Source organism: Chelonoidis abingdonii, chromosome 1 (assembly GCF_003597395.2).
Source record: "Chelonoidis abingdonii isolate Lonesome George chromosome 1, CheloAbing_2.0, whole genome shotgun sequence".
In the NCBI taxonomy this organism is placed as follows: domain Eukaryota; kingdom Metazoa; phylum Chordata; order Testudines; family Testudinidae; genus Chelonoidis; species Chelonoidis abingdonii.
Genome location: NC_133769.1, coordinates 163,379,444 through 163,406,164, shown reverse-complemented (window position 1 = coordinate 163,406,164; position 26,721 = coordinate 163,379,444). Strand labels below are relative to the sequence as shown.

The 26,721-nt window shown below is 44.2% G+C and overlaps 2 protein-coding genes across 3 annotated transcripts; one reads left to right on the top strand and one right to left on the bottom strand.

Annotated features, from left to right (window-relative positions):
* Positions 1-4,866: 4,866 nt before the first annotated feature.
* On the top strand, positions 4,867-9,686 carry TAF13 (TATA-box binding protein associated factor 13). The gene is made up of 4 exons (XM_032780240.2): positions 4,867-4,936; positions 6,196-6,274; positions 7,269-7,366; positions 8,928-9,686. The coding sequence occupies exons 1-4, from the start codon at positions 4,910-4,912 to the stop codon at positions 9,096-9,098; spliced, it is 375 nt and encodes a 124-aa protein (XP_032636131.1). The 5' UTR covers positions 4,867-4,909; the 3' UTR covers positions 9,099-9,686.
* A 326-nt stretch (positions 9,687-10,012) lies between these two features.
* RMP64 (ribonuclease MRP subunit p64) lies at positions 10,013-25,358 on the bottom strand. 2 transcript variants are annotated; one of them, XM_032780238.2, is made up of 9 exons: positions 25,236-25,358; positions 24,203-24,357; positions 23,200-23,276; positions 19,024-19,155; positions 18,560-18,637; positions 16,574-16,929; positions 15,777-15,838; positions 15,075-15,304; positions 10,013-14,391 (listed from the first exon to the last, which is right to left on the bottom strand). In XM_032780238.2, exons 1-9 carry the CDS (start codon positions 25,333-25,335, stop codon positions 13,971-13,973), a joined length of 1,611 nt encoding a protein of 536 aa, XP_032636129.1. In that variant the 5' UTR covers positions 25,336-25,358; the 3' UTR covers positions 10,013-13,970. The 2 variants fall into 2 exon arrangements, with proteins under 2 accessions (XP_032636129.1, XP_032636130.1); XM_032780239.2 differs by lacking the exon at positions 25,236-25,358 and adding an exon at positions 25,057-25,115.
* Positions 25,359-26,721: the final 1,363 nt, after the last annotated feature.

Genomic DNA, 26,721 nt, shown 5'->3' with positions numbered 1-26,721 from the left:
AATATACATAGACATAAAGTGTAAAAATTTAAATATCTTAGAAACAGTAGCCAATCAGTTGTTTTAAATGTCATATTTGAATTCAGCACATCAAAATGCATAATAGCACATTTTATCCCTGAAGCAGACGACTTCTCAAAAATTGTAGACCAGTGTTATTTGACTCCAGTTACAGCAAAATATTATTTTGCCTTCTAAAATCTTCATTGTGTACCTTTGAATGGGAAAACCACAAAATCACGTACAGATCTTCTATTTGAGAAGGAGATAGAGCTAATATCTTGGCTTAAGAAGCTGCAATAAAGAAGATGAACTGGAATAGGAAGAGTTCTTAAAGAGCAATCCAGAAAGAAATCTCTTCCCCCTTTGCCCCCTTCCCTCTCCACAAAAAATTAAATTAAATTAAAAAAAATCAAGAAATGGACACCAGCCATATTGGGGCTGAAGGGAAGAGAGAACATTTGCAACATTTTCCATTATCGCTTTTCAATTTACAACCAGATTCCATTAGCTTCAGTCATCCCATTAAGGGTGCAAATCTCAAATCACATACAGTACACTGTTTAATTTCTTTTAATGGTAGCGGATCGTATTCCCCTGTATCATGGCAAGGGATTAAAAGAAACCATGCCAAGTAAGAGGTGAATGTGGAACCAGATGTTGGTGGCAAACTCTTTTTTTTTTTTTCTTCAGATTTCCATCCAAAACATTCCTACTTTGGTAGTCCAGCCAGAGGACTTTGAAATCATAGTAAACATGCTGTTCAATTCTGACCTCTGTAGGACAGTAGAGCAAATGTAAGACTTGCTAATAGCAGCTGTTCTTATGAAAATTGTTTTGCCTTTTGGGTTGTCATCAGCCCCTAGATGGGCTGTGCAAATAGTTTCCACCTGGGAGCTTTTGCTATTATTTTGCTGATATCTGCTTTTTAATTATGTGAAATTTTATTGTGAGGGAACAAGGTGATCTGGGGTTTTGATGAGCTTCCTTTCAGCAGACTGAAGGTATGGCTCAAAGGGATTGGTAACAGGAGACAATGCTCTTCACCCATCAATTGGAACTGATTGACAGATGCTGGTTACTTTATTATTATTTTTAATCATGTTTATTATGGTAATGCCTAGGGACCATCCCAGAATGGGGCCCCACTGTGCTAACAATCTAAATAGACACGATGGACACAAGGGAGGAGGGAGAAGTAGAACATAATTACCATTTGGTGGCAGCTTGGTGGCTATGCAAAACTAGAGGGATTTTAGCCTGTGTATGAAAACCTGGGAAAGCCAAGGCAGCTTGTGCCTTAAGAATCTGCCAGCCTGTTCTTTAAAGATTTTTGGGATCTCCCCTTCAATTTTAGAATCAGGAAGTTCATAAGAAAGGTAAACTCCTCATTGAAAAAGTGACTGATTCAACAGAAGTTCTTTGTGCCAGCACTTCTGATGGCTCAACAATATCTGCAATATCTAAATTTTCAGTTAAAAAACAAACACTAAATCATATGGCATTATTCTTGCCCTTCTAGGTGCTAACCTTCCAAATGTGACTCAATCCCATGCTGCTTTTCTAAGCTGCAGGAGAGAGATGCAAACTGGCCCTATTCATCTCTACACAGTGTTAATTCTCAGGTCTAATTACAGTAATTTTAATATCAACTGTTCATTTTAGCTGAAAAACTCAGCTATTTTGGGATTGGGGGCATAACCTGATTAGAGCACCACCACTTTCCTCCCCAGTCTGAAACCTGCTTATCACATGGTTTTTCCACCCAATCACAAGCTATCCCAGTTTAATCTTCTGTGTATCACATATACAATCCTAATGCTATAAGAGAACCAATCTGTTGCCAAAGATGACAGCATCCCATGTTTGCATTTAGAATACAACATCGTTATGAGTAGATGCAGCAGACACTGATGGCACAGTGGGTGGGAACCCACGTATACCTCGCAGAGCTGTCGGATGCACTGCTGGATGTAAGCCTTGTCATGAAGTGGCCTGGGATCCTTTAACTTTTCTGTACCAGCAAAAAAGCCCCATGGAGTCTTTCGCAACACTCCAGAACCACTTGTCCTGAAACCAAACAGAGAAGTTTAAACTGTTTTGGATCACGTGCTGTGTGCTTTTACATTTACAGAACACCCAGAATCACACTGGATCACTGGATAGGATATCAAAGTGTACAAGAACTATAAAATCCTCATGCTTCAAAGCATAAACCAACCATCCAATGAATGGAGTTAAGAAAAAACTGCCCCACAGGCAGGTTATTCCACAACTGTCCATTACAGGGATTCATGCATATTCCTCTGAAGCATCTCAGACCTGCTACAGTGATCTCATACAGGATAGCAATCTTCCTTTGCACTTACATGATTCTCATTAACATAGCACAATTGTGCAACATAGGAATTGTGCACAATTCCTATGTGCCTACTCTCTAATCTAATGAATTAAAAAAATCTAATTAAAAAAAAAGAGCCTTTGAGGAAAAAAACAAATCTTTTAGGTCTTCTTTATACGTCAAAACAGCAAAAAAGGACAGTGTTCTGTTAAGTCAAGTCACTGTGGTGTTCTTGTTTCCACAAACCTGCCTACACAAGTGGAATTTACAGGAGGTACTACCAGTGCCACTCATCTGAAATGATGTTAGCTTTAGGCCAGGTCTACACTACAGATTTACATCAGTATCACCAAGACACTCAGAGGCATGATTAGATGTGAACTAGACATCCAGGTGCCCTTTATCATAACAGTGAATCTCTTCACACCAAGGCCACAACAAATAACCACAATCGTCCTCCTCTCAGTTACATCAGCATAAGTGTGCTTAGAGATCAGCAGCACATACATTGCTTCAGGTGTATGTGGACCAGCTCTACTTGTGTCCTGAACTCTAATGGGCAGCAGGCCAGCCATTGCTACCACTGGGAGATGAGCTCCGTTCCATCTTGTTTAAGCTGCAAGACAAAGGACTGTCAGTCAAAAAATGCAAAAAAGGAAAACTGGAAATATTGATCTTACAGGCCAGACAGAACAGCTATTGGAGAACCCACCCAGAGCATGAAGCCAGGCCAGAAATTGGAGGGGAGCAGCTCAGAGGGGACTAAAAATGTCCCCCATATTAATGGGTCTCAGACAAGACTCTTTTCTCAGTTTGGCTCGTGAGAATGACTTCCCTGACTGGGCCCAGTTTTGCTTTAATTTGTTTAAATATTTTATGGAGTCCCTGACACAGAAACATGGCCCATCACATCCACCTACTGCCCCTTTAAATCAAGCCCCAAAACATCTCACATCCCTTGGCCCTTTACTCTAATAAAAGCAGAATTCATGTGTAAAAGTTCTAACGGGGTTGTAGGGGACCATTCCTAAAGCCAGATCCCCCGCTCCCCCAGTCCCGTGTCACGTGGCAGAGAAGAAAAGTTCCTCTGGTCCCCTCTACTCCTCAGCAGGTGCCTGCTTCCCTTCTACCACCAAACTCACAGCAAAGCGCACAAGTCACAGCATTCCTTCCCCAGAGAAACATACACCTGGTCAGTGGTTCCCAAACTGGGGTTTGTGAAATGTTACAGGGGGTTCTCTGGAAAAAATTCCCTAATGACAGATAGAGTTGTTCCTCGGGACCCTGGGCAGCACGTGGCCAGCAGCCCAGAGACCCTGGACGTCCAAGATCTGAGCAGATCAAAGCAATCACACTGAGGAGATTTAAACTTCAAGACTCCTTATAAGAAATGGAAAGGGAGGTGGATTTTTTTGCTGTTTTAAAAATGAAATAGGCAGTTAGCATTATTTTTAAAATTATTATGAAGAACAGGTTTAAGCTTTGTTGTAATGCGCATTGTTTGCCTGGACTGCTCAAGACCTGAATGTTTTGTAGGAGGAACTCTTTGAGATGGCTTCTTAAATACCTTCATGCTGTTTCATATCTGTTACTCCTTGATGAAACATAGGTGCCTTGTTTTATAACAGGCTTATTCAAAGGGATACAAGCTATGAAAGTGAGATCTTGGAAGAGTATTGCCATTTTCATAATGTAATACAAATACCGTGATAATAAATAGTGTGTAATAAGCATGTCATAACAACAAATTTTATATTTCCAAGATCACTGCTTTTATAATTTATACTCAGGTAAAGAAGAAAACCCCTGGCAATATTCATTTTTAGGAGGCAGTTCACAGGACTGGACATTTTAGGAAAAGGTTACAGGTTGTTAAAGTTTGGGAACCACTGACCAGGGCAGGCGACCCACGGTAGCCCTAAGCCCCCCAGCACAGAATGGGATAGGAGCCAGCTCGCAGTGCAAGCGCTTCAGTGCAATCGAGGGGCAGAGTTGTCTCCACAGCCCCCTCCCCTGCCCTTAAAGAGAGCAGAAGCAAAGCTCGAGGGACCGGCTGTCTAGCCCGTGCCCCAGCTGAAGGGCTGCTCCGGGGGAGCCCCTGAGCGGGGTGAGGCTTTCCCTAGAGCTCCTGGTACCAATGGCACAATGTGTGTGTGCGCGTGTGTCCTTCCGTCCCCTCCGCCCTCTGGGCACCACACACTACAGGGGCACCAGGGCTCGGGGGCAGGCGAGGCGCGACAGGGCGCGGCTGCTGAACACACCAGGGCAGCAGGGTGCTGGGTCCTTCTTCCTCCCCGCATGGGGGGCGGGGGCGAGAGGGGGGGCAGCCTGGGCTCGCCGCCTGGTTCCTTCCCCGCTCGCCTCAAGCAAGAACAGCAGCCACGCGAACACACCCGAACGCGGGGCGGCTCTAGCCAGAGCGGCTCGCGCGAGGGAAGGGGCGGAGCACGTGAAGCAGCGGGGGCGGGGCTGGGCTGGGCCTGGGGCCGTACAACAAGATGGCGCCGCCCACAGCCCAGGCCGAGGCGGGACTGGGAGAGGAAGCGGAAGCGAGGTGCTGTGGTGATTATGGCGGACGAGGAGGAGGAGCCGCCGGTGGGTGAAGCTGCTCGGCCTGGGGGATCTGGTGCCGGGAAGCAGGGAAATGGTCCGGCCTGAGAGCCCCGGGGGGGCGCTGGCTTGTGCCGCGGAGTTTCTGAACCAGCCCCGCCCCCTTTGCCCGCCGCGCCCCGGCTGCAGGGGAGTCACAGGCAGGGCCGGGCACCCCTTCGCCTGGGCTCAGCCCGCCCCGCGGCGCCGGGGTTTCCTCGGGCCCTAGTGGGAGACCGGCTCCCTCCGCCCCGGCTGCCGTCTCGTCTGGCGGGGACCCGGGGAGACCCTCTGCAGCAGCGCCGGGAGCATTTCAACCCGGGGCCTTTTCCTGCTGCTTCGCTTGTACTGGCCGGTGCCGCCGCCCCCACACACAATATGACCACTCACTGACCTAGCGTGTCGCCTCCATTGCCCTGCCCGGGAGGGCTACTGAGCAGGGAGCTGGAACAATGTGTATGGGGAGGGGGGGTGTTGAGAGACATTGAACCAAACTGTGAACCCTGGATAGGGTGGGAACCACTTCAAGCCCGGGGTGTGCGGCATCCCTAGTTCTAGCACCTCTGCTACTGAAAGTTTATGGTCCTGTTTCAGCTTTTGACGTAGTCTGTTTTCTGCCACGAACTAGAAGCTCCTTTCCAGGCTAACTGTTGTGAGCACAAAGATTGAGAGTCAAGGTGGCTGAGGTAAATCTGTACTGCCAACTACAGATGTTCAAAAATCATGGGTCAGGCTTACCAAAAAGCATGAGATTATGTAAAAATACTAGGTTTGGCCTTCTGCTTTTTGAGCCTTTAGGATGCACTGGGGTCACATTTTTGAAGCTTTCTCCATAGCCACAAGAGCTAGAAACTTTTATTTTTTTTTTAAGAACAGAGGCTGAAATTATCACACATCCATTTGACTCCAGGAGCTGGGGTTTAAGGAAAACAATTCTCCTCATGAGAGTCATGACACAATTATGAGCTGGCAACACTGGTTCTTGGACCAGCTTCTCTTGGTGAAAGAGACAAGCTTTTGAGTTTCACAGAGCTCTTCTTCAGGTCTTAAGTACAAATAGTTCACATGCTCAAATGGAATTCATAATTAGACAGACATATTCCCCACACTGTAACACTGGGGTGGCTCGGGGCTCTGTGAGCATGGGGTGGCTTGAGAGACCCTTGTGGGGGCGTGGAGGGAAGGGGCTCAGGCTGTGTGACCACCTGGGCCTGTCTGCTATGTTGCTGTGTCTGATTTTGTCTCTGTTGTCTGCCTCACCCTAGTTTGAAGAGGACACTGAGGAAGCCGGAGGAGGCCTGGATGGTGGGCAGGGCAAGAGGAAGAGGCTGTTCTCCAAAGAGTGTGAGTCAACATGTGTGTGTGTGTGTCTGTCTGGGTCTGTAAGGACCCCCACCCTAGGCTCTCTGAGAACTGCATTTGTGACATACCAGGGCATCCCTTGTTCCTCTGGGGATTATAGTCCATTCAGTGAGGATGTAGCTGTAAATCAAAATAAGCCAGTCAAGGTGACAGGCCCCAGGACCTGTGTGGGAGTCTTGTTGTTATGTAACTTGTAATACATCTTGATGTAACTGTGAAGAAGGCAACAGGCTGTACTGCTGCCTAATTAAAGATTCACAATTTGGATTGTGTAGTCCCAGCATCCGTAGCATACCACAGGGAATAGGATCCCTCAACATGTTCACTTTGGAGACAAGCACCTAATGTTAAGTCCTGGTGACTGATCTAGGATGCTGAAAAGCATTGTCAGCTGAAAAATGAAGCCCTTTAAACCTGTTCAGAAATCACTTTCATCACTGTTATAGGAACTGTTCTTGTGAAGCATAGGAATAGCCACCCTAGATAACACCCAGGTCCATCTAATCCAGTATCCTGATCCTAGAGTTTGCTGTCAAGCATAGTTCTGGTGGTACTACATGTACTGTACGTATTTCAAATGCTTGTTACTAATATGGTTTCTGTTGACAACCCATTGTTGTTAGGGATGTAAAAGGTTAACCAATTAATGGGTAAGCATTAGGCTTACTGGTTAACCAACCTTAACCATTAGGCCAGGCCCGGACAGCTGTAGCAGTGACCTTGGTTAACCAGTTAAACCATATAATTTAAATTGTTTAACCGGTTAACTTTTTAAACCGATATCTACATCCTTAATTATCTACCTATATAGTCCCATCCACATGGCATCTGCATGCCATTCTTACTGCAATTCTATCATGTTTGGCTTGACAGACTTGTAGGCTTGAGTTTGAAGAACTTAGTGCATGTGCTAAGTGTGCTGCAATGCTGGAACAAGGAAGCTCTTTCAGTCATACTATGTTTTCTGTTTCCCCAGTAAGATGTATGATGTATGGGTTTGGAGATGACCAGAATCCCTACACAGAGTCAGTGGATATTCTTGAAGACCTGGTGATAGAGTTCATCACAGAGATGGTAGGTTCTATTAAGAAATCTGCTAAATTTGTTTCTGGACTGTAAATGGCTAGAGAGAGCAATCCATTTAAAAACAAATAACTCTTAGTGGAAGGGAATGGGTTAGTTTTCTAAAGACTCTAAAAGTAGGCTACTTTTTATTTTTCCTTAAAGATCTAAAATTTAAAAAAAACTTACAGAAGTTTCAACTATTAATAAAGGTCTTGAGCTATTCCAGTAACTGGCTGATTAAACATCTGATTTACATCCCAGCAGTCACTAACCCTTCTCCTTCCAAGGTTGATGATCTCTTGCATTCAACAGTGGGTGTATAGCATTTTTAGATGATACTTTTAATGGAGGAAGAAAAATACCCTGCATGCTCTGTGTGGAGATTGGATCCCATTTCTGTTGTTAGAGAAGATTTGCCGTGTTGCCTTTAGCCAGGGATTCATGAACTCCATTTTTTAACAGAGCTGTATGTTTCCTCTTCCTGGGGTACAAGAGTCTTAGGCCACGTCTACACTACAGGATAAATTCGAATTAGCTTAAACTGATTTTATAAAACAGATATTATAAAGTCAATTGTGCGTGTCCACACTAGGCACGTTAATTCGGTGGTGTGCGTCCATGGTCCGAGGCTAGCATCGATTTCTGGAGCGGTGCACTGTGGGTAGCTACTGTAAAATAATGAGGCCAATAATGTCGATTTGCGTCCACACTAACCCTAATCCGATATAGTAATATCGATTTTAGCATTACTCCTCTCGTTTTGTAGGAGTACAGAAATCGATTTAAAGAGCCCTTTAAATCGATATAAAGAGCAGTGTAGTGTGGACGGGTGCAGCGTTAAATCGATTTAACGCTGTTTAAATCGATTTAAACGCGTAGTGTAGACCAGGCCTTATATACTGTACTACCTAATTTCTTCTCACTAACTGCAACTCCCAGTACTCGTCTCTGTACATCATTTTGCAGGTTAGGCCTGTCCTCCGGTGCACTTGCTACTACTCTGATTTTGATGTCATCAGCAAGTTAGACGACAATTCACTATATACACATGCACACAACACTCAGTGAAGGCACAAACCATCTGTGCAGGGTGCAGACATAGGCTTGGCTTGTGAATTTTATATATTAGGTTTGTGACTTTTTTCATGACAAAGCACCTTAAAATGAAGCACTTATATGTGAGTTGCCAGGAAATAAGATTTCCAGATTTTATTTATTTGAGTTTTGGAGTGGGGTGCATACTGACTGGCACAATAGATCCTGGTCTATGAACCTTGCTGTGGTATTGCAAATAGTAAATAACTGGTAGTAAACATTGCTGCTTAAAAGACTGGTTTTTACTAGTGTGAAAGGTAGTTCATGGACCACTTAGGCTTTCCTGACCATAGTTTTTCTACGATGGTGGCTTTCAATCTCTGAAACTAATGGTTTCCTCTTCAAAAGTGCAAAGCCCAGCTTGTTAGAACTGAAGTGCCAAAGTACCATCTAAAAATAGTGTAAGGTAACTTAAAAGAGGAAAAGGGGAGCATAAATTTCAGTGAAATCATTTACTACTTTTTCTTTTAAACAGACACACAAGGCAATGTCAATTGGACGGCAGGGTCGTGTACAGGTTGAAGATATTGTATTTTTGATCCGCAAGGATCCACGGAAGTTTGCTAGAGTAAAAGACCTGTTAACTATGAATGAAGAACTGAAACGAGCCAGGAAGGCTTTTGATGAAGCAAACTATGGATCTTGATGCTTTTGTATTGTGCAGAGATGGTAAACGTGGCTACATGTTATCCCTATACACTTGTGAGTTCTTTTTTCAATACTGAGAAATTAACCCTTACTGCTTTGGGTTTGGTTTTGTGGTGGTGGGTTGGTTTTTTTTTTGGTTTTTTTTTTGGATGGATCTCTGTGCTGGAGTGTCTAAAGCTGCATTTACTGGTTAGAATTGCCAGACAAGCCTATAAATGTATCTTAATGTTTTGTATATTCTTATAATGCTCTTTTATGCTATTTTAAGAAAAGGCAGGGAGTTCAAACTAGAAGTGCTCTAGAAGTTCATGCTTGTTTGTAGCAACTCTTGTTTTGAGCTATGGCAGCCTGTCATGTACCAGATGACTTGAAAGCTAAATGTGCACAGTTCTCATTAGATTCAGATACCCTTCATCTGATCCACCTTAAGTGGATTTCAAAGGAATAATTGAAAAGTTAGTGTCTGAACATCATTGTGTTTGGAGAGGTTTATACAGAGTAGTTAGCCCAGGTATTGAAACTCTTGCTTTTCTGTGCCTTCTCTTTATAAGAGGGTATTTATGAACAATAAAATGTTTCAACAGTTCATTCACTTCTCTTGCTTTGAGGCTGTGGTGATAAATATATTCAGGCATGTGAGAATATTTTCACATAAGGAACAAGAATTTATTTGCACTAAAATGCTGCATGTCCAGTAGTCTTAGGCCCACAATGGGGTCTTAATCTAATATATATAAATGTTTTTTATATACATAACTTTGCTTTTTTTGTGTGTATGTCCTGCCAGATATTAGTGAGGATGCTGACTTGTTAGATTTAGCTTCAATTAGCTGTGACTCTAGGCTCACCTTCACTAGATTTAGCTGCACTCTAATAGTTCTTTCCATATAATGGATTATAGAAAGACAAGACTGGGTTTTCAGGCATTTTATTAACCAAGAGAAGGAGGCAGCCAGGGATGAATAAACAGCAGGTTCCAGTTTCCTTCTGGCATAATAGATAAAGCTTAATGATTCTGTTCAGTCAGAAATAATTTTAATTGAATCTTTTTGTACTGCTGGAAGATGCAGCTGCTGTGGTATTTCACAGCTGGTTTAATATTAAACATTACACTAGTGTCTTTCAAATCTAGGTTTAAATTCCACCAGTTGACTTACCTTTCATCCTTAAACACATTGTTCTATATATTTTAGTTTGAGTGGGTCTCCTGCAGAAGACGGTTAATAGAAGTCCTGCCTGTTTGGTAGGAACCACTACAAAGCCCATAGTGCTCCTTTTGAAACAGCAGGCATTACCATATTTATCCCTCAACCAATTGGTTCTCAACCTTTCCAGACTATTCTTCCCCTTTCAGGAGTCTGATTTGTCTTGTGGATGGCAAGTTTCAGCTCACTTAAACTACTTGCTTACAAAATTAGATCACATTTTGCTTATTTACCATAATTATAAAATCAATTGGAATACAAATATTGTACTTGCATTTCAGTGTAGTCTATAGAGCAGTACAAACGAGTCATTGTATGAAATTTCATACTTGTACTGATTTCACTAGTGCTTTTTATGTAGCTTCTTGTAAAATTAGGCAAATATTTCTAGATGATTTTTTGTAGCCCCTGGAAGACCTCTGCATACCTCCTGGGGTATGCATACTCTTGGTAACATTTGTGATTTGTATATTGATAGCTTGTAAGTGCTGTTGAATCTTCTAAAAGAAAGGTGTTAAGTGTGAATTATAGTCTACTACATGGCTTCCCCCTGAAATTCTCACAGCAATCAACCCAGTAAGAAATAGATGACTAAGATTGGCCTGCTGTATTATCCTGCAGGACTACTCAAGCCTCATTGCCTGAACCTAGCATTCAAGCTTGTAAATAACAGCATAGAGGACTTCTGTAGACATTTTAATTTGTGTGCAAAGAATAGGATCAAAAAACTTTTGTGCAGGGGAAACCTTTATGCGGGGTTCAGGAGTTAAGTAGTTACTCTGAAAGCCAGGTATCATTAAATAGAAATCTCTAGAACAAAGACATGCATGTCTCTTCCCAGTCATCAGTCTTTAGATTTACTGTAATGTATATGTATTCAAATTAAGGCACAGCACCACACCCAGTGATGTTAAAATAATTATACAGTGTGTCTATGCTGAAGTGTTTACAGGAGAAGTGAGGTAGGATATTTAAAGGTAGGCCAGAGGAGGGAAGATCAAAGCTACCCCATCTTCTTTCTTGTGGGCACTATTGTAAAGATTGGTTTTAAGGAGGCATGGCACTTAGATTATTTTGTATATTATAGTGCCTAGCAGCACCAGTTGTGGACCAGCAGCCCCTTGTAGGTGCTGTATAATAGGAGTATTCCATACACCTAATGTTCTAAGTGAAAACAGATCACTGGGGCATTGTGATAAAGGCAAGATTTCAGTGGCATCACAGGAATTGCTGTACCAGGTCACCACCTCTGTGCTTACACTGCTGTGATGCCTACAAGAAACCAACCAGAGAAAGTAATTAAACACAAAATGTAGAACTTGAAAATGAGATTGCATCCTCCCCCCTCCTCTGGTGCTTAAGGTCTGGTCCTAGGAACAGTAGTCCCATTGAATTCAATAACACTATTCCTGTACAGCAGTGCTACAGAAGGACCATAAACTAAATTCTTCTCAGCATGGACCATGGCTTCATATATATTTGTACATACACATAAATGCAAAATTTGGAGCTCCTGCGCAGTAGTGAAATTAAATATTTCATAACTGATTGGTGCTATTCTTGCAGCTTCCTCTGAAGCAGCTGGTGCTGGTCCCTGGTAGAGAGAGGCTACTAGACTGGACAAACCACAGGTCAGCTCCTCTCGTATTCTCCATCCTTATTTTCAGTTAATTGTCTCTTTCCCAGAAAATAGCCTGCTGGGCTTAAAGCTGCTTCTGGCTAGGCCAAGTCCAACAGTGTTATGGAATGTTTTACTGAAAAGCTTCTCTGTACCTATACTTGGCACTATCATAACTCCAAGGAAGTGGGTTTATGTCCTCTGATGGATGAAAGCAGAATACTTACTTTTAATCTTGTAATGCTACAGCTAGATTACTTCAGTGCATTATAGTTGGCTGCTACCCTTAAAGTAGCCTCAGCTACAGTGTGTGCAAGCTGATGCATCAGTTCACCTCTTCCCCCAGTCTGAGCTGTTTTATACACATGATCAGAACTTCAGATAGGCAAATATCTTTCAGAACTGGGGTTATCACTAATTCTGGATTGTGCCTCTAGCCCTGACCACTAGACTTAACTGTGTGGACCACTCCTACAAGTGGGGCTTAAACTTCACAGCACCAGCAGGAATCCATGTTCACTGCATGATCTAAATTTCAAATCTGGCCAAGTGCTAGAATTTGGATAGCTTAAAGTAGTGGCTGTCAACCTTTCCAGACTGCTATACCCCTTTCAGGAGTTTGATTTACCTTGAGTACCCCCAAGTTTCACCTCACTTAAACTACTTGCTTACAAAATCAGACAAAAATAAGTGTCACAGTACACATTAAAAAATTGTGTATTTTCTCAAAATAAAAATTGTGCTTACATTTCAGTGTATAGTACAGAGCAATATAAAGTTCTGTATAAAATTTTAGTTTGTACAGACTTTGCTAGTGCTTTTTATGGAGCCTGTTAAAAACTAGGCAAGTAACTAGATGAGGTGATGTACCTCCCAGTGTACACAGGTCTTCCAGGTGGTACACATTCCCCTGGTTGAGAACCATTGGCTGAAGGCAACATTGTAGTACCTAGCTTATGTGCTCCTATACATTGCAGGCATCAGAATGACAAGACTGCTATCCAGGCTCTAAGATCATAACAATACAAAGACATTTTGGCTTCTGTATGAGCAGCAAATATTAAAGGGGTGACTGAATGTATATATGTAGTCTTGGCTTGTTTGAAGAACACATACATAGAGAGTATTTTAAATCTTCGCTCAGGGCAAAGGAGACGTTCCTTTGATAGCCAGAAGCAGGTAGTCTAGCTCTTTCCACATGCTAGAGAAATCTTGTCATCTAGTTGGTTTCTAACATGGTGTTTTATACTACATTCTGTGATTGCAGCACTTATACCACAGGTCTCATCATCATGCAGTAGGACTAGAGCCCTTGTACTTTTCCTGATGAAGAGAGAAAAAAAATGAGCAAATAAACCACTATTCCCTTAGCAAGGCCTTCTCACCCATGACAATTTATTGAACTGTCCCTTTGAGATATCTCCTCTAAAATAACATTTTAAAGAGAAACATTTAGTAGGACTACTATCTTCTCTCTAGTACAGCCTCACTAGCCCCCAATTATTGTGGGGAAATTAAGTATGTGGATTACAGAGACTTAACACTTTAACAATGTTTCTAATAGTTTCCTTTAGGAGACCCCAACCCATCTTCTAAAGGCAGTTAAAAAAAGCTAGACTGGAGTTCTACAGCAGGGGTCCCCAAACTTTTCACTATTGTGCCCTGCCTTATACCTCCCCATACACCCCTCCTGCCATTGGCCAGGAGCAGGGCTGTAGCTCCCACGGTGGGTGGAGAGAGACACATGGGTAAGGGGACCACAGCTGGGTGCAAGTCTCCAGCCAGGGTTTGGAACAGAGCTACAGCCAGGGGCCAAGGGTTAGGGTGGGGCCAAGACTAGGGCTGGGACAGGTGCAGAGTCGAGGCTGCGCATGGGGCCAGAGCAGAGGGATTGGAGCGGGGTTGGGTGGGGCTCCTTCCCCACTCCCCATGGAGGCTGACTTGGGCCCCACTGTGCCCCCCCCCAATGTTCCTCCATGCCCACCCTTGGGGGTTGCCCCACAGTTTGGGGACCTCTGTACTACAGTGACTCACCACCACACCAGTGTTATACACCCATTGCTGCAAAAATGTCATCAATGTCATCACTCTCACTAGTCCCTTTCAGTGTAGGCCCAGGGTTTCTTTCCAACGCCACACGTTCAGAGGTCCCCACTTTGTCTTGTTCTCCAACGTGCCTGGTAGCGCTACAGTCTCCTGCTTTTCTTAGGTGAAGTGAATGCTCACACTGCCGAGAAGGAAAGAGTGACACAGCACCAGGCATACTGTCTTCAAAAAGGCTGGAAGTGTTTTGCTGAACAAACTCTGGAGTCTTCTTTGAGACAGATTTTGATGTTCTGGACAGTCTGATCTTCCTTTGCTGCCAGGAACTTGCTCTGCAGTACTGCTTTGGACAACGTTCCTTTTGCAAGTCAGAGAGAAGGTATTTGCAGATAGATGCTTTAACACAGCCCAGTTTTTTCTGTAAGCTTTAAGGTGAAGGGGGAAAAAACAAAGCAATTCTTCAGTGAGAGGGAAAAAAAGACAAAATGGTTTCTGCTCTGGCAAAATTCAACCTTCAGCTTTGGGAGACTTGGACATTTCCCTTCTTCCCTCACAACCCAGATGTATAGAAGCATCTTAAGCCCAGGCTTGCAAAAAAAAAAATCACCATCCCAGGTAGAAAGAGTATTCGCCCACCCTTACATCTTACTGCAGTGTAGAAAGTATTCACTCACTCATTTAAAAAAGCCTCACTCCAAAGGAGCAGGATAATGCGTTCATAGAGTAATACACCTCCCCTCAAATGCATTTCGAGATCTGTAAACATTCCAAGGGCTTTTCTACACAGGAACTTGCAGCTGTTTCATTAAATTGATTTAATTAAGCAACTGCACACTGGTGGACTCTTACTTTTGTTTAAGAATAGCTTATTTCTGTCATCTTAAACCTGTTCCTAATTGATTTAAGATGACCCAAAAACCCCACTCATACCAGAACCACAGCATCCACACAAGGCTTTGTACTAGCCTAGCTACATTAGTTTTAATTTAATACTTTGGCAATACCAATATAACTTTCCCACATAGGTAAGACCTAAATAGTAAGATATATTGAAGAACTGCAAAGTGTTGTCCCTGAAAACCTCAAATCCCTGTTAAATTACACCTGCCTGCAGCCTTGAGCCTCCACATGCTGCAGCCGTTTGCTTTTCAAAAGTTTTGTTCCCAGAAAGAAAGCTTCTGACTTGAGCTTTTTGCTTTTGCAGCAGAGAATGGCTGTTTTGAGTGCTTCAGACAGTTCTCCAAAAGAGCAGGCTTCTCTAAACCGCAACACAAGGGATTTGACATGCTGAGATCTCACTGCTTTTGCTTCAGAAAGTGTTAGCCTGAAGTCTACATCCTGAAATAAAGATGAAGGAAGAAATGTGTTTTAAAAAAAAAATCAGTGTCCAACTGATCCTCATCAAGCAAGAAGCTCAGATGCTTAGTGTTAAAGAAACATCATTTACTGCACCGGGAGGCAGTGGTCTGGTTGTTAAGAGGAAGAACTGTAGTTTTCATGAATTTAAGTCTCAATTCCCATCTCTAGCACCAACTGTGAAATGGAGACTGATACCCACATTTGTAAAGCACTCAGATCCGCAAGCAAAGGATAAAACTACATTGTCTACACAAAGCCTCCGTGCCAGTTTGAGGAGCTAAGATAAGGTAAACCAGGGAAAGAGCCCTGGAAGCCACTAACTTCAAAGTACCAGGGACAGGCAGCGCAAAGGGGAGAGAATATTTTCCATCACGAACATACAGAAAAAGCCTTTGGAGCCCTGACGTCCTCTTTAAAAGGTACAATGTGTGATAATTTTAGCTATACAAACCTCTTGGACTCTGAGTTTCAGTTGCCTACATAAGGTCTTGATGTCAAATCCCAACTGCTTCCCTGGGGAGGGAGAGAAAGAAAAGATAGTCATTTAAAAATGGGAAGAGTTAGTTCATTTTGGTAAGGGTCGTTTCCGTAACTGCACAGTTCCACCCAGTTCAACTGTTCAATCTGCAGCACAGCCATACAGGAGACATCAGGTCATAAGCTGCTTACTAACAACTGGCTCACACCAGGGCTCAGCATTGCCAACTGGCAATGCAAAGAGGGGCGAGCGGTTAAAGCACAGAACTAGGAATCAGAGGATCTAGGTTCCGCTATATGGGGACTTGGCCAGTTTACTTAACTTCACTGTCCCCTCATTTATAAAATGGGAGGAGGAATGAAAAGAATGAGCTGTCTACCTTGTAGACCTGCTGAGAGGCTTACATTGTTCATTTTGTACTGTACCACACCATGGAAGTGCAAAGCATTACTTAACACTCTTCCCTCCCCCCGCCCCCACCCCAAGTCTTCACACATTTCCAGAAAAACAGTAACAAAACTGCAAAGCTTTACATTTCAGAAGATGACGTTAAAGACAAGGGTAGGCCAAAGCACACCTTCTTACTACTCTTTGTTAGAGATCCCAGCATGTACCTGGCCCAGAGAAGCTAAAGATGAAGCATTTAATGCTGGGACCTGTGGTATCCCTGAGCCACAGGATTTACTCCATTTTATGCAGGTAGAACTTAAGGATTAGGGGCACGTTGCTAACATGGCCCTCCCCACCAACGTTACATCAGAACTCTCTACCTCGGTTAGCTCTCTTCACCAGAACCGGCTTCCCAATATCAATGGGGTGCTGGATGTTGGTCATCTTCTTGCTGCACCTTGTGGGAGCTGCTGGGCCTCTCTCTTTACTGCACCTGGATGCTACTGCAGGCCCTGCAAACAGCTTGTTCAGCCATCCAGTTGCCTTTTTTGGTGCAAGTACTTTAGGTCTTTTCTTAATCTCCAAATAAAGGGGTCCCAGAAACTCAGTGATTTCAGAAGGGAAGGTAAACCCCTTAATAAAAGGCATCTGCTGGGTCCTGGACACCTCCTGCAGCAACCCACACAACACCCCATATAAAGAAATGAGGCTTTGTAATACACACCTATAGAGAATCCTGGGAAGATAAACACATGGGCATGAGCCAGCTGCAGACACAAGTGTTTAACTTATATTCACTAAGCAAGTACACTAATCCCGTAACTGCCTCTTCCTCCCCTTTTCCCCTAAAGTCCCTTCCCTCCCCTGCCCCCCACACTTCTGGGTCCTGACTTCATGCTCACCAACCACCTACCCTTGCATGTGTTTCAAAACTGGTTCTTCCCTACAAATAGCCTAACCTCCCAACGTAAATGGCTTCCTCAATGCTGGTTTCTGGCCTAAGGGTTACCAGTTTTGGTTGGATCTATTCCTAGAGGTTTCATCACGATATAATCTTTAATTAAAGATTCATCTTTAACTCCTGGAGACTCCAGAAGAATCCTGGAGGGTTGGCAACCCTAAGCACGGAGCAACAGGACAAAGGCTTGCTCCATTCTAAGTTTCCATCCAATACCCACCCTCCAGAAACCTTTTTTCTTCCCTAGCACTATATCTACTGGATCTTCCATAAACCCTGGGAATTAGCAGGTCCCCAAGTAACATCCAGCCAAGCCCATTTAATGGGAATTCTTTCATGCACCAAACCATTTTGCATCAATTCAATGCAGTTGGGCCTACTTATTTGATATTATACACTTTTCAATGGAAACTGGAAAAAAGTGTCCTGTTCCAAACAGCACTTATATAATGTATTATATATGGAGCTATGCCATGCAAGAGGGTCTACATTTTTTCAGTCTACTTGTCCACTTTGTGCACAAAGCAATGATGTGAAGAGACTGGAACAATGATTTCAGTGAAAGAATCAGTAGCATTGAGGACAGACTCCATTCTATCCACTTCATTTTCAGCATGAGGCAGGTCAGATTGGTTACTTCTGGAAAATCCCAGATGCTAAAAAAATGTTGTGGCAAATTGACACTGTACCTATAGAGTGAAATGAACTTGTCTAAAGAAAATATATGCTTTGCAGTTTATGTAAAGTGCAGGTCCTGTTAGCAGCTGTGGAAAAGCCTTGAAGGAAGAGGAATAATTGGAAAAACTGGACCTGGAAGGTAACTGACAAGATAGGAGGAAAAGTCCTTAAAGACGACACCTAAGTTACCAAGAGTAGTTCAAACTGGTTCAATCAAAAAGACAATTTCACTCACATAGGGTCTGATAACAAAATGTGTAACATGCTGAGGGTTCACTCTGAGTACCTGCCCTGTGCAGCTGGAACCAGTCAACATGGGTTTGAGCACCCCAGGCCTAGTCCTGTTCTAAGTATCCAATTCATACTTATAACTGCATCTTACTATATGGGTGTGGTTATTGCTTAGACATTTAAGACACGTTTGGAGCAGCTGTATAAATATCACTTGGCCTTTGGGTTTAATAGAGGAATTTATGTTTAAATTAGTCTAATAATAATAATAATAATAATAATTAATAATTCCAACCACCCTGACTGTGGTATAGTTAATGTTAGAGAAATTTGCTAAGTGCCAAGAACACACACTTCACATCTACTAAGCATCCTACAGGATATCCAGTAAGAGAACACTCACTAACCAGAAAGGCCAGAGTACACCATCTGCTGGTGAAAGTACCCAAGTAAAAGGCAGACAAAAAACAGTAAAGATTAGTTTTCAAAATGTACAAACCATAATCTGCTCAACAATCCCAAAACCACAGTGTTCAAGAGGATGTATTCTTCCAAACACAGATGCTTAACAGACAGGCTGGAAATTAAGCTGATTAAGGTTAGACAACAACATAACAACGTACAATGGAACTCAGTGAGCAAAGAGACTTTCCTTAAAAAACAAAACAAAACAAAAACCTCAAGGAGCAATATCCTTGGCAACTGTTTAGGCTAGGGATACCCAAATACTGGGTTACTCGGGGCTGCAATGGCAAACTTGCCAGCAGCATGAATTTCACACCTAACACCACAAATAGATGCATGCAACATGAAGCTGCTTTAATAGATTAAAAAAATTGCTTGGCTGAGTCCAGCAGCAATTACAAGCCTACAGTAGATCCAGTTTTGTTCTCACCATGAAGCTGAATGGGGGAGGGCGGCAAGTGATATTTAAGAAAATCATTCTGTAGAGAAAAAGGATACACAAATGCTTTGCAGCAACACTCCAGTAAGCGCAGCAAGAGCTTGCAGCCTCCCAAGATCTTCACCGCCACCACTTCTGTCACAGGCTGGCTGGGAACTAAGCACTTCCCTGCATTTTCAAATTTATTTTTCCTACATTGTCAGAAAGGCAAGGAGATAGTGGTTACACTTAGCATTTGTATTTCCTTCTGAAGTTTTTTAGCAGCTTGGAGGTAATGCTTACTGAGACCTGGTCTACATTACAAAGTTAGGCGCCTTTGTGCACATATCTATTCTTAAATCCGTCTCCCACCTATGTAAGCGCCTTAAGGTAAAGTAACATCCCCTCGCTAAGTGGCGTTGAGCCATGGTTGCTGTACCAAGGTTGACGCAGCACAAGTGCAGACACTGCATTACTAATGTTAATCCTAACAGTCTTCCAGCAGCTGTCCCACAATGCCTGACACCGACCGTTCTGGTCACAATTATGAACTCCACTGCCTAGGGATCAAAGAAAGTGGAAGGTCCCCTCCCCTTTAAAGCCTCCTGATTGTCCCAGTTGGTAAGTGCACCTAGCAGCTCTCCATTGTTGTGTGCAACTGCCCAGCTGGACATGACAGCTACACACTCCAGACGTGCGCCAGCTCAGATTACATAGGAGATATTAGATCTCCTGGGGCTGTAGGGAGAAGAGGCTGTGCAGATACAGCTACAGACTAGCTGTAGAAAAGTGGACATTATGAGCAGATTGCACGGGGGATGCAGAAGGGGTACAACATGGACAAGCAGCAGTGCCACATGAAAGCAAAGGAACTACATCAGGCATATCAGATGGTCATGGAGGCCAACAGTCAATCTGGTGCCGAACTGCAGACATGCCACTTTTACAAAGAACTGCATGCCATACTTGGCAGAGACCCCATCACCACAATGGATACCTCCAAGGAGCCCGAGCCACAGGCCCCTGCCATGAACAGCAAGGATGATAGGAAGCATGACAGGATGATAGGAAGAGAAGTAGAACGAGGGACAAGTGACCAAGGGTCCAGCTTTGCTGAGTATCAGGACCTGTTTAAGACTCCACTGCAGTCCAGGCAGTCGAGCATGGGAAAGTCCAATGCAGAGGAGGGAACCTCAGGTAAGTGTAACTGTATTTCCCATTACATTGATGTACTGACAGTGCCCTCAACTTAACAGGACACAGCTACTGACTTTTCATTAGTTTACTCATACGAGAAGAGGCAGCAGAAGAACAAAGAGAGGTAGCATAATTATCTGCTTTTCATTGCTCTGTAAAGTTAGGCAAGCAGGTGGGGGGAGGCACACAAAGCAATTTGTTTATGTACACACGGATGGCCCTGGAATCCTCCTGAAAGATCTCGAGGAACTTTCATGGAGATACTCTGCAATCCTCTCCCACAGGTTTCTAGGAAAGGCAGCCTTATTTCTTCCTCCGTGGTAGGACACTCTCTCACACCACTCAGTGATAACTTTGGCAGGCACTATTGCAGTATACAGGTAGCCGCACACAGGCCTGGGCAGCTTCAGGACACTAGCAGCAGCTGTGCTCTCTGTGCCTTTGTTACCCCGAGAAGTGAGATATTCAGCTAAAATCACCACCCCGTCGGAAATGGTCCCAGTATTCAGTGCTGTTGCTCATTTGCATGACACTGTGAGTATAGAGCAATTTCCTCACCCCTGGCGGGCCACACTCACCATGGCTGGTGCTGTGAGTGACACCCTTCACAAGCATGCCAAAGCAGATGTGTCAATGAGAGTGTCTTGTTTAATTCTTTAGGAGAGCAAAGGATGGGAGTTCTGAACCTCAACTTTCGCTTTCCATTGTGACTATCCTGACAATGGAACCTCTATGTGTTTTGTGTTGCTGCCTTGAGGGGTTCCTGTTCCACATCCACTGAACACCTGAGTCAGATAAGGAGGAGAAGGAAGAAGACTTGGGGTGACATGTTCAATGAAATCCCGCAAGCCAGTGCTGCATCAAACCATGAGCATAGGGCTTGGAGGGTGGACACTGCAGACAGCCTAGAGAAGGAAAGAGCAGACAGGACAAAGGCCCCGGAGTCCCAGCAGGAAAAAGAGGGAGATGCGGGATGTAATGGGGTTTCTATGGCAACAAACACAGATGCTGCAGACTCTTCTGGACATAGAGGTTCAACAGTCACGGGCTTAAGTTCTGTTCCATTAGTTTTTAATGTATTTGCTTTTAAATTGCAGATTTTTCTTTGCATTTTTTTGTTAATGAATAAAATTCTATTATTTGGAAAATAATTCATCTTCATCAGATCACAACATATGCTGCAGAGTGCCTAGCAGTTCTGAAAGCACCCATTTGTTTACTGTACAGTGTAACCTACAGTTAGATCAGTGACTTACAGTGTAATGATCATAAATGTACAGCAAGCACCACAAAATTAACAGATGCACTTGCAGTGTGATATTCACAGATATATACCAACCACCACACAATTCCTAACAGACCCCAAACAACAGGGCCAGAGAGAGCACAGTCCACCACAACACATTCCTGTAACTTACTGTTAATGTGCTCTATCAAAGCCTCCCTGAGCCGTATAGCTCCACATTGAGCAATTCTAGCAGCCTTTGTGTCTGGCTGTTCAAACTCAGCAGACAGCCACTCCACTCCACCCCACTCGCAAACTTGCCCTCTTTGCTTCACAGATATTATGTAGGTCACAGCAGATGCTTGTAACCGCTGGGATGTTTTTTTTCACTGAGATCCAATCCTGTACGCGAGCACTACCAGCATCCCTTCAATCTACCAAAAGCACATTCAACTGTCGTTTTGCCCCTTACTGAGCAGATACTTGAATCTCTCTTTGCTGCTGTTGAGGTGACCGGTGTACAGTTTCGTAAGCCAGAGGAGTAATATGTAGGCTGGGTCCCAGGATCACTACTGGCATTTCAACATCACCGATGGTAATCCACCGGTTGGGAAAGAAAGTGCCTGCTCATGGCTTTCTGAACAGTCCTGTGTTCTTAAAGATGTGTGTGTCATGCACCTTCCATGACCAGGCAACCGATGTTAGTGAAGCATCCCTGGTAATCCACCAATGCTTGCATAACCACTGAAAAGCAGCCCTTTCTGTGGCAAGGTGCTCTAGTGCCAAAATAGGGAGATGCATGCTGTCTATTCCTCCACCGCAGTTCAGGAATCCCACTGATGCAAATCCATCCACTATACCCTGCATGTTGCTGAGAGTCACAGTCCTGTGTAGCATGAGACAATTAATGGCCCTGCATGCTTGCATGACAATAGCCCACTGGCTGGTGGCAATTCAGCCTTGCAAGTTTCCACAGTGCTTCTCCACTATAAGTGCAGCTCTCATCCCTGTGCTGGAAGGATGGGACGAGCTCAGCACATAGATCCAGAAAGGTGCCCTTTCACATCCAAAAGTTCTGCAGCCATTGCTCATCATCCCAAACTTGCATTACGATGAGATCCCAACAGTCAGTGCTCCTTTCTCAGGCCCAGAAGTGGCTCTTCACCACCTGCAGCTGCTCTGTGACTGGCACTAGCAAGAACCAATTCAAGGTTGTTATGTCCCACAGCAGTCTGTTATCCAATAAATCATCTTGTTCCTCGCTGATTTGGTTCTTCATATGGCTCCGCAAATACTGGAGGATCTTGTGTCTGTCCTGTGCTTGCAACACTTATGACAATAGTGCAGAGCTGTGCAGGCTCCATGCTTCTGTCAGAGACAGTGGACAGTGAAGATGGCTGTACAGTTTCATGTTTGTTTGTTTTTCTAAGACAAGAAAATTAGGGGATATAGATGACATTTTGTGATGGAGGCAGTTGCACACTGAAAAGTTGAGCCCTTGCTCCCAGACACGCCTGCATAACTCATTTCTGTCCCACCATGCATTGTCAAAACTACCCAAGAGACAGTGAGCTGGAGAGTGGCAGGTTGCACATTGGGATACTTACCATGGTGCACTGCACTGTGCATCAACACAAACACTCCGGATAAGTTTTATGCGAAGAGCCGATGCTAGGAACCACGTATGCACATGCACAAGCAATATACTATCTATGGCAGCTTTATGCCAACATAAATTGTGTCATCCAAAGTTTGTAGTGTAGACATGGCCTAAGATAATGAATCGTGTAGCAAGATAACGGGCGGTAAGATATACAAGTTTTGGGCAACTTACTTGGGACACAACTCCGCCAGATCTTGAATGGAACCCATCAAGTTCATCTGATTTAAACGCTTTAAGCATTGTTCTACCTGAAAAGAGAACAAACATCTTGGGTGGATATTTTCAGAAAAACAAGTTTTTTAGCCTAAGAGTCATCTGTTAAATAAGACAACATCTCCCCTTCTTGGTCTGCCAGGGGCAGTAGGTAGACCTTCTGGGTCTCATACATTGGTACATTCAAATATCCGAATAATGGTCATGGGCTCGCTCTCTGAGATTATTGTGACAGGAATTTACACTGAGGCAGAGATTGTTGATTAATGCTGACTCTAGGCTCCATCTTGCTATTTTGAGGATTCAATTAAGTTTTCAAAAATAAAAATGCAAATGACTTCAGGAGGAGGCAGTGTGTCAAGTGAATAGATAGAAAATCAGAAAGCCTGGGTTGTAATCTCAATTGTGCTACAACAATGAGCAGCATACTTACTATATTTAGATAGAATACACCAATTTTTTTTAAATTGATGATATTCAGCAAATATATTCAGCTTCACTTTTTAAAGCTGCTTTGAAAAACTCAGTTCCTTCCCAAGAATAGTTTGTAGAAGTTGTATTTCATAGGCAATTTGTGGATTATTTTCCCCCACCCATTATAAATTAAACACAAATATTTGTATTTCTATTATTGATGAATTGTAAGAAGCATGAAATGGATAAAAGCATCTAATTTATTTAGGGTCTTAACTTGAACATATTGTTCTTATGGAAATAAGTGGCAGAATTCTCATTGATTACAAAGGAGCAAGACTTTTTCAAAAACCAGTGGAACTTACAATGTCTTAAAGACAAGCAAAGAGTGTTATGAAACTACCAAAACCCACACTTTTGGGATGAAAACAAGCCTGCCAAATTTCTTCCTCAAAAAATTTTTTGAGAAAAGTGCAGTGGACTTATAACTGAGATTTAGAAGGCTCATTCCAACCATAATTATTTCATGAAGCTTCTTCTTGCTGACCTGTTTCAGAGACAAATAGGTTTTATGGTGAGCCATTCTGTTGTGGAAACCATAAAGAATCGCATGTAAAACTTTTCCTTCTGCATCCACAGCTTTACTCTTTAGCAACATGCTGACCTTGTAACATCCTTTTACAACAGCTGGAAGGCATCTCACTGAGGAAAAAATGAAGATATTAATTATTTATTCCATACAAGATAAATCATATTAGGACAGCATAAATTATAACAACCCATGTCCCAAAGCACATGGACCAAAGAAATATACTTCATAAAAGCTAGGAACTACCTGTCTTGGTTTCAAATACATTTGAACAAATACTAGTTTGTTACTCTTGCCTGCAATACATTCAATACAGTCCTTACTTATGATATGTAACACATGGGAGTTTCATTAAAACAGAATTTTTAAAGTCATTTACTTCTCCCCACCTTTTGTGTTTTCCATTTCACTTAGCTTGAACAGTGCAACTCAACTAGTTTAGGCAGCATCACTAGAGCTAGTCCAATAGATTTGGATTTGTGTTCCTAAAACTGCAAGGGAATAGAAATAAAACTGCCAAGTAGTGAGTTGAGGGAGAGGGGTGTTTTTGTTTTTTTTTAAATTATGATCACTTCTAGCAGAGTTCTAAAGGTCTGTGGTTCAAATACAGAACAAAACCTGACTAGATCAGACCCTTTAAAAAACCATTCCCGGATCCCTAACAATCCCAGTCTCACACACGCTTCACGCAGTATGCGACAAGCCGTGTTCCAGAGTCACAGATGATCTGAGAGTCAGGCACTGCTGCCTCAAGTCTGCAGCCGGGAAGAGCAAAACCTAATGGCCCTGGCCGTAGAGGGATCGCCACATACCCTGCAGAGCCTACCCGGTGAGTTCTCCCACCCTCCCAGTGCAGCCCCCCCGACTCCAGAATCCTTCCCGTGCAACCCCACGCGCCCCCCTGCCAGCTCCCCTCACGGTCCCAGCGGACGGTGGTAGGTGCTGGTGTTTCCCAGTGCTCCCTCCCGAGCGCTGCCCTTTGCTCGGCTACCTGCCGGGTGTTGGGCCGGAAGGGCCACCGTAGCGCTGCTCGCAGGCCACGGCACGCGCCACCGGTTCCACGCCGCCTCCCCCTGCACACGCGCCGCCATCTTGCCAGAGTGAGAATCGGGCGGGACTCGTGGAGTGAAGATGGGGGCGGAGCTACAAGAGAAGGAGGCGGGGCTTGGCGGAACCAAACTAGTGCGGGGGGTGTGGAGACGGGGAAGCGGAACCAAATGGTCTGGGCAGAGGAAGGTGCCTGGGCAGCGCAGACTCGCCTGGGCGGAGCCTGGTGCGAGGCTCCCCTCCCCCCCGGGGCTCCTGGGGCGGGGCTGAGTCTCGTGGCGCGTGTGCCGGGCGCTGCCAGGGCGCAGAGCTCGCCCTGTCGCTTGGGTGATACCTCCGGCCCCAGCTCCTAGAGGCGGGCGGCGGGGGGAGGCGCGGAGCTGGCCCCCAAGGAGGAAGTGTCTCGCCCGCCTGGCTGCAGAGCCCAGCTTGAGAGCGAGACCCCAGGGTAGCCTTGAGGCTACCAAGGTGAAGAACCCACCCGGCATTAGTTTCTTATTATTATGATCTCATGACTTGTAAGCCGATCTCATGATTTTGCCGGGGTCTGTAATTCGTGAGCTTTGAATGTCGAGGGCTGGCTGTGCTGCTACAGCCGCTGAGATCACCCCAACGTGCATCCACGTGGCAGGGATCTCGGGCAGTGTGACCAGTGACCTGCCTTTCAGGGACTCATGCCTGTCCCAAGCCAGGTCACTGCCCCTCCTATCACAACTGAAAGCGGCACCAGACGCTGCCTGAACAACAGAGGCAAAACTTGTGGACATATCATCACTGTGACTGCTGCAATGATCAGTGCCCCCCACAATACACCTTTCAAGAGCCGGGGGGGGGGGGGGGGGGTCCTACTGGTGTCTATCACAGCATATTGTGGCCAGCATCCAGTGAACTAAATGCCCCAACAACAACTTTGTGGGTAAAATGAGAAGATCACTACACTGAACTCACACAGGGAAATGATAAAAGAAAAACACCACATGATCTGTCCATCACAGGCATCCAGCCACTCTTCACCAAAGTGAGGCAAAACCTGGGGGCCCTGTCTCATCACTAAACGGGTGGGGGGGAGGCTGGAATAAACTATACTGGCAAAGGCAGAGGTTTTCCAAGGTAAGCTGGGTCCATGCTAGGAGTGTTTTTCAGTATACCTATACCATTAAAGCACTGCTAGTGTAAGCATTTGGCCTCACTGTTAGGTGATCGGGAAGCATCAATGCTGAACAAAAGGAAAATCCTTCTTCCACCTCCAGCTTGCTAAGAAACTATCCCTTTCTCAAGATGAGGATGTGGCCAGAGCGATCCATGTATCCATTACCTCCAAACTGGGTAATTGCAACTCACTGTTTCTGGGGCTGAAGGTGAATAAAATGCAAAAGCTCCAGCTTATACAGAATGTGGTTGCTTGGTTGCCCCATGGGACAGGCCTCTGA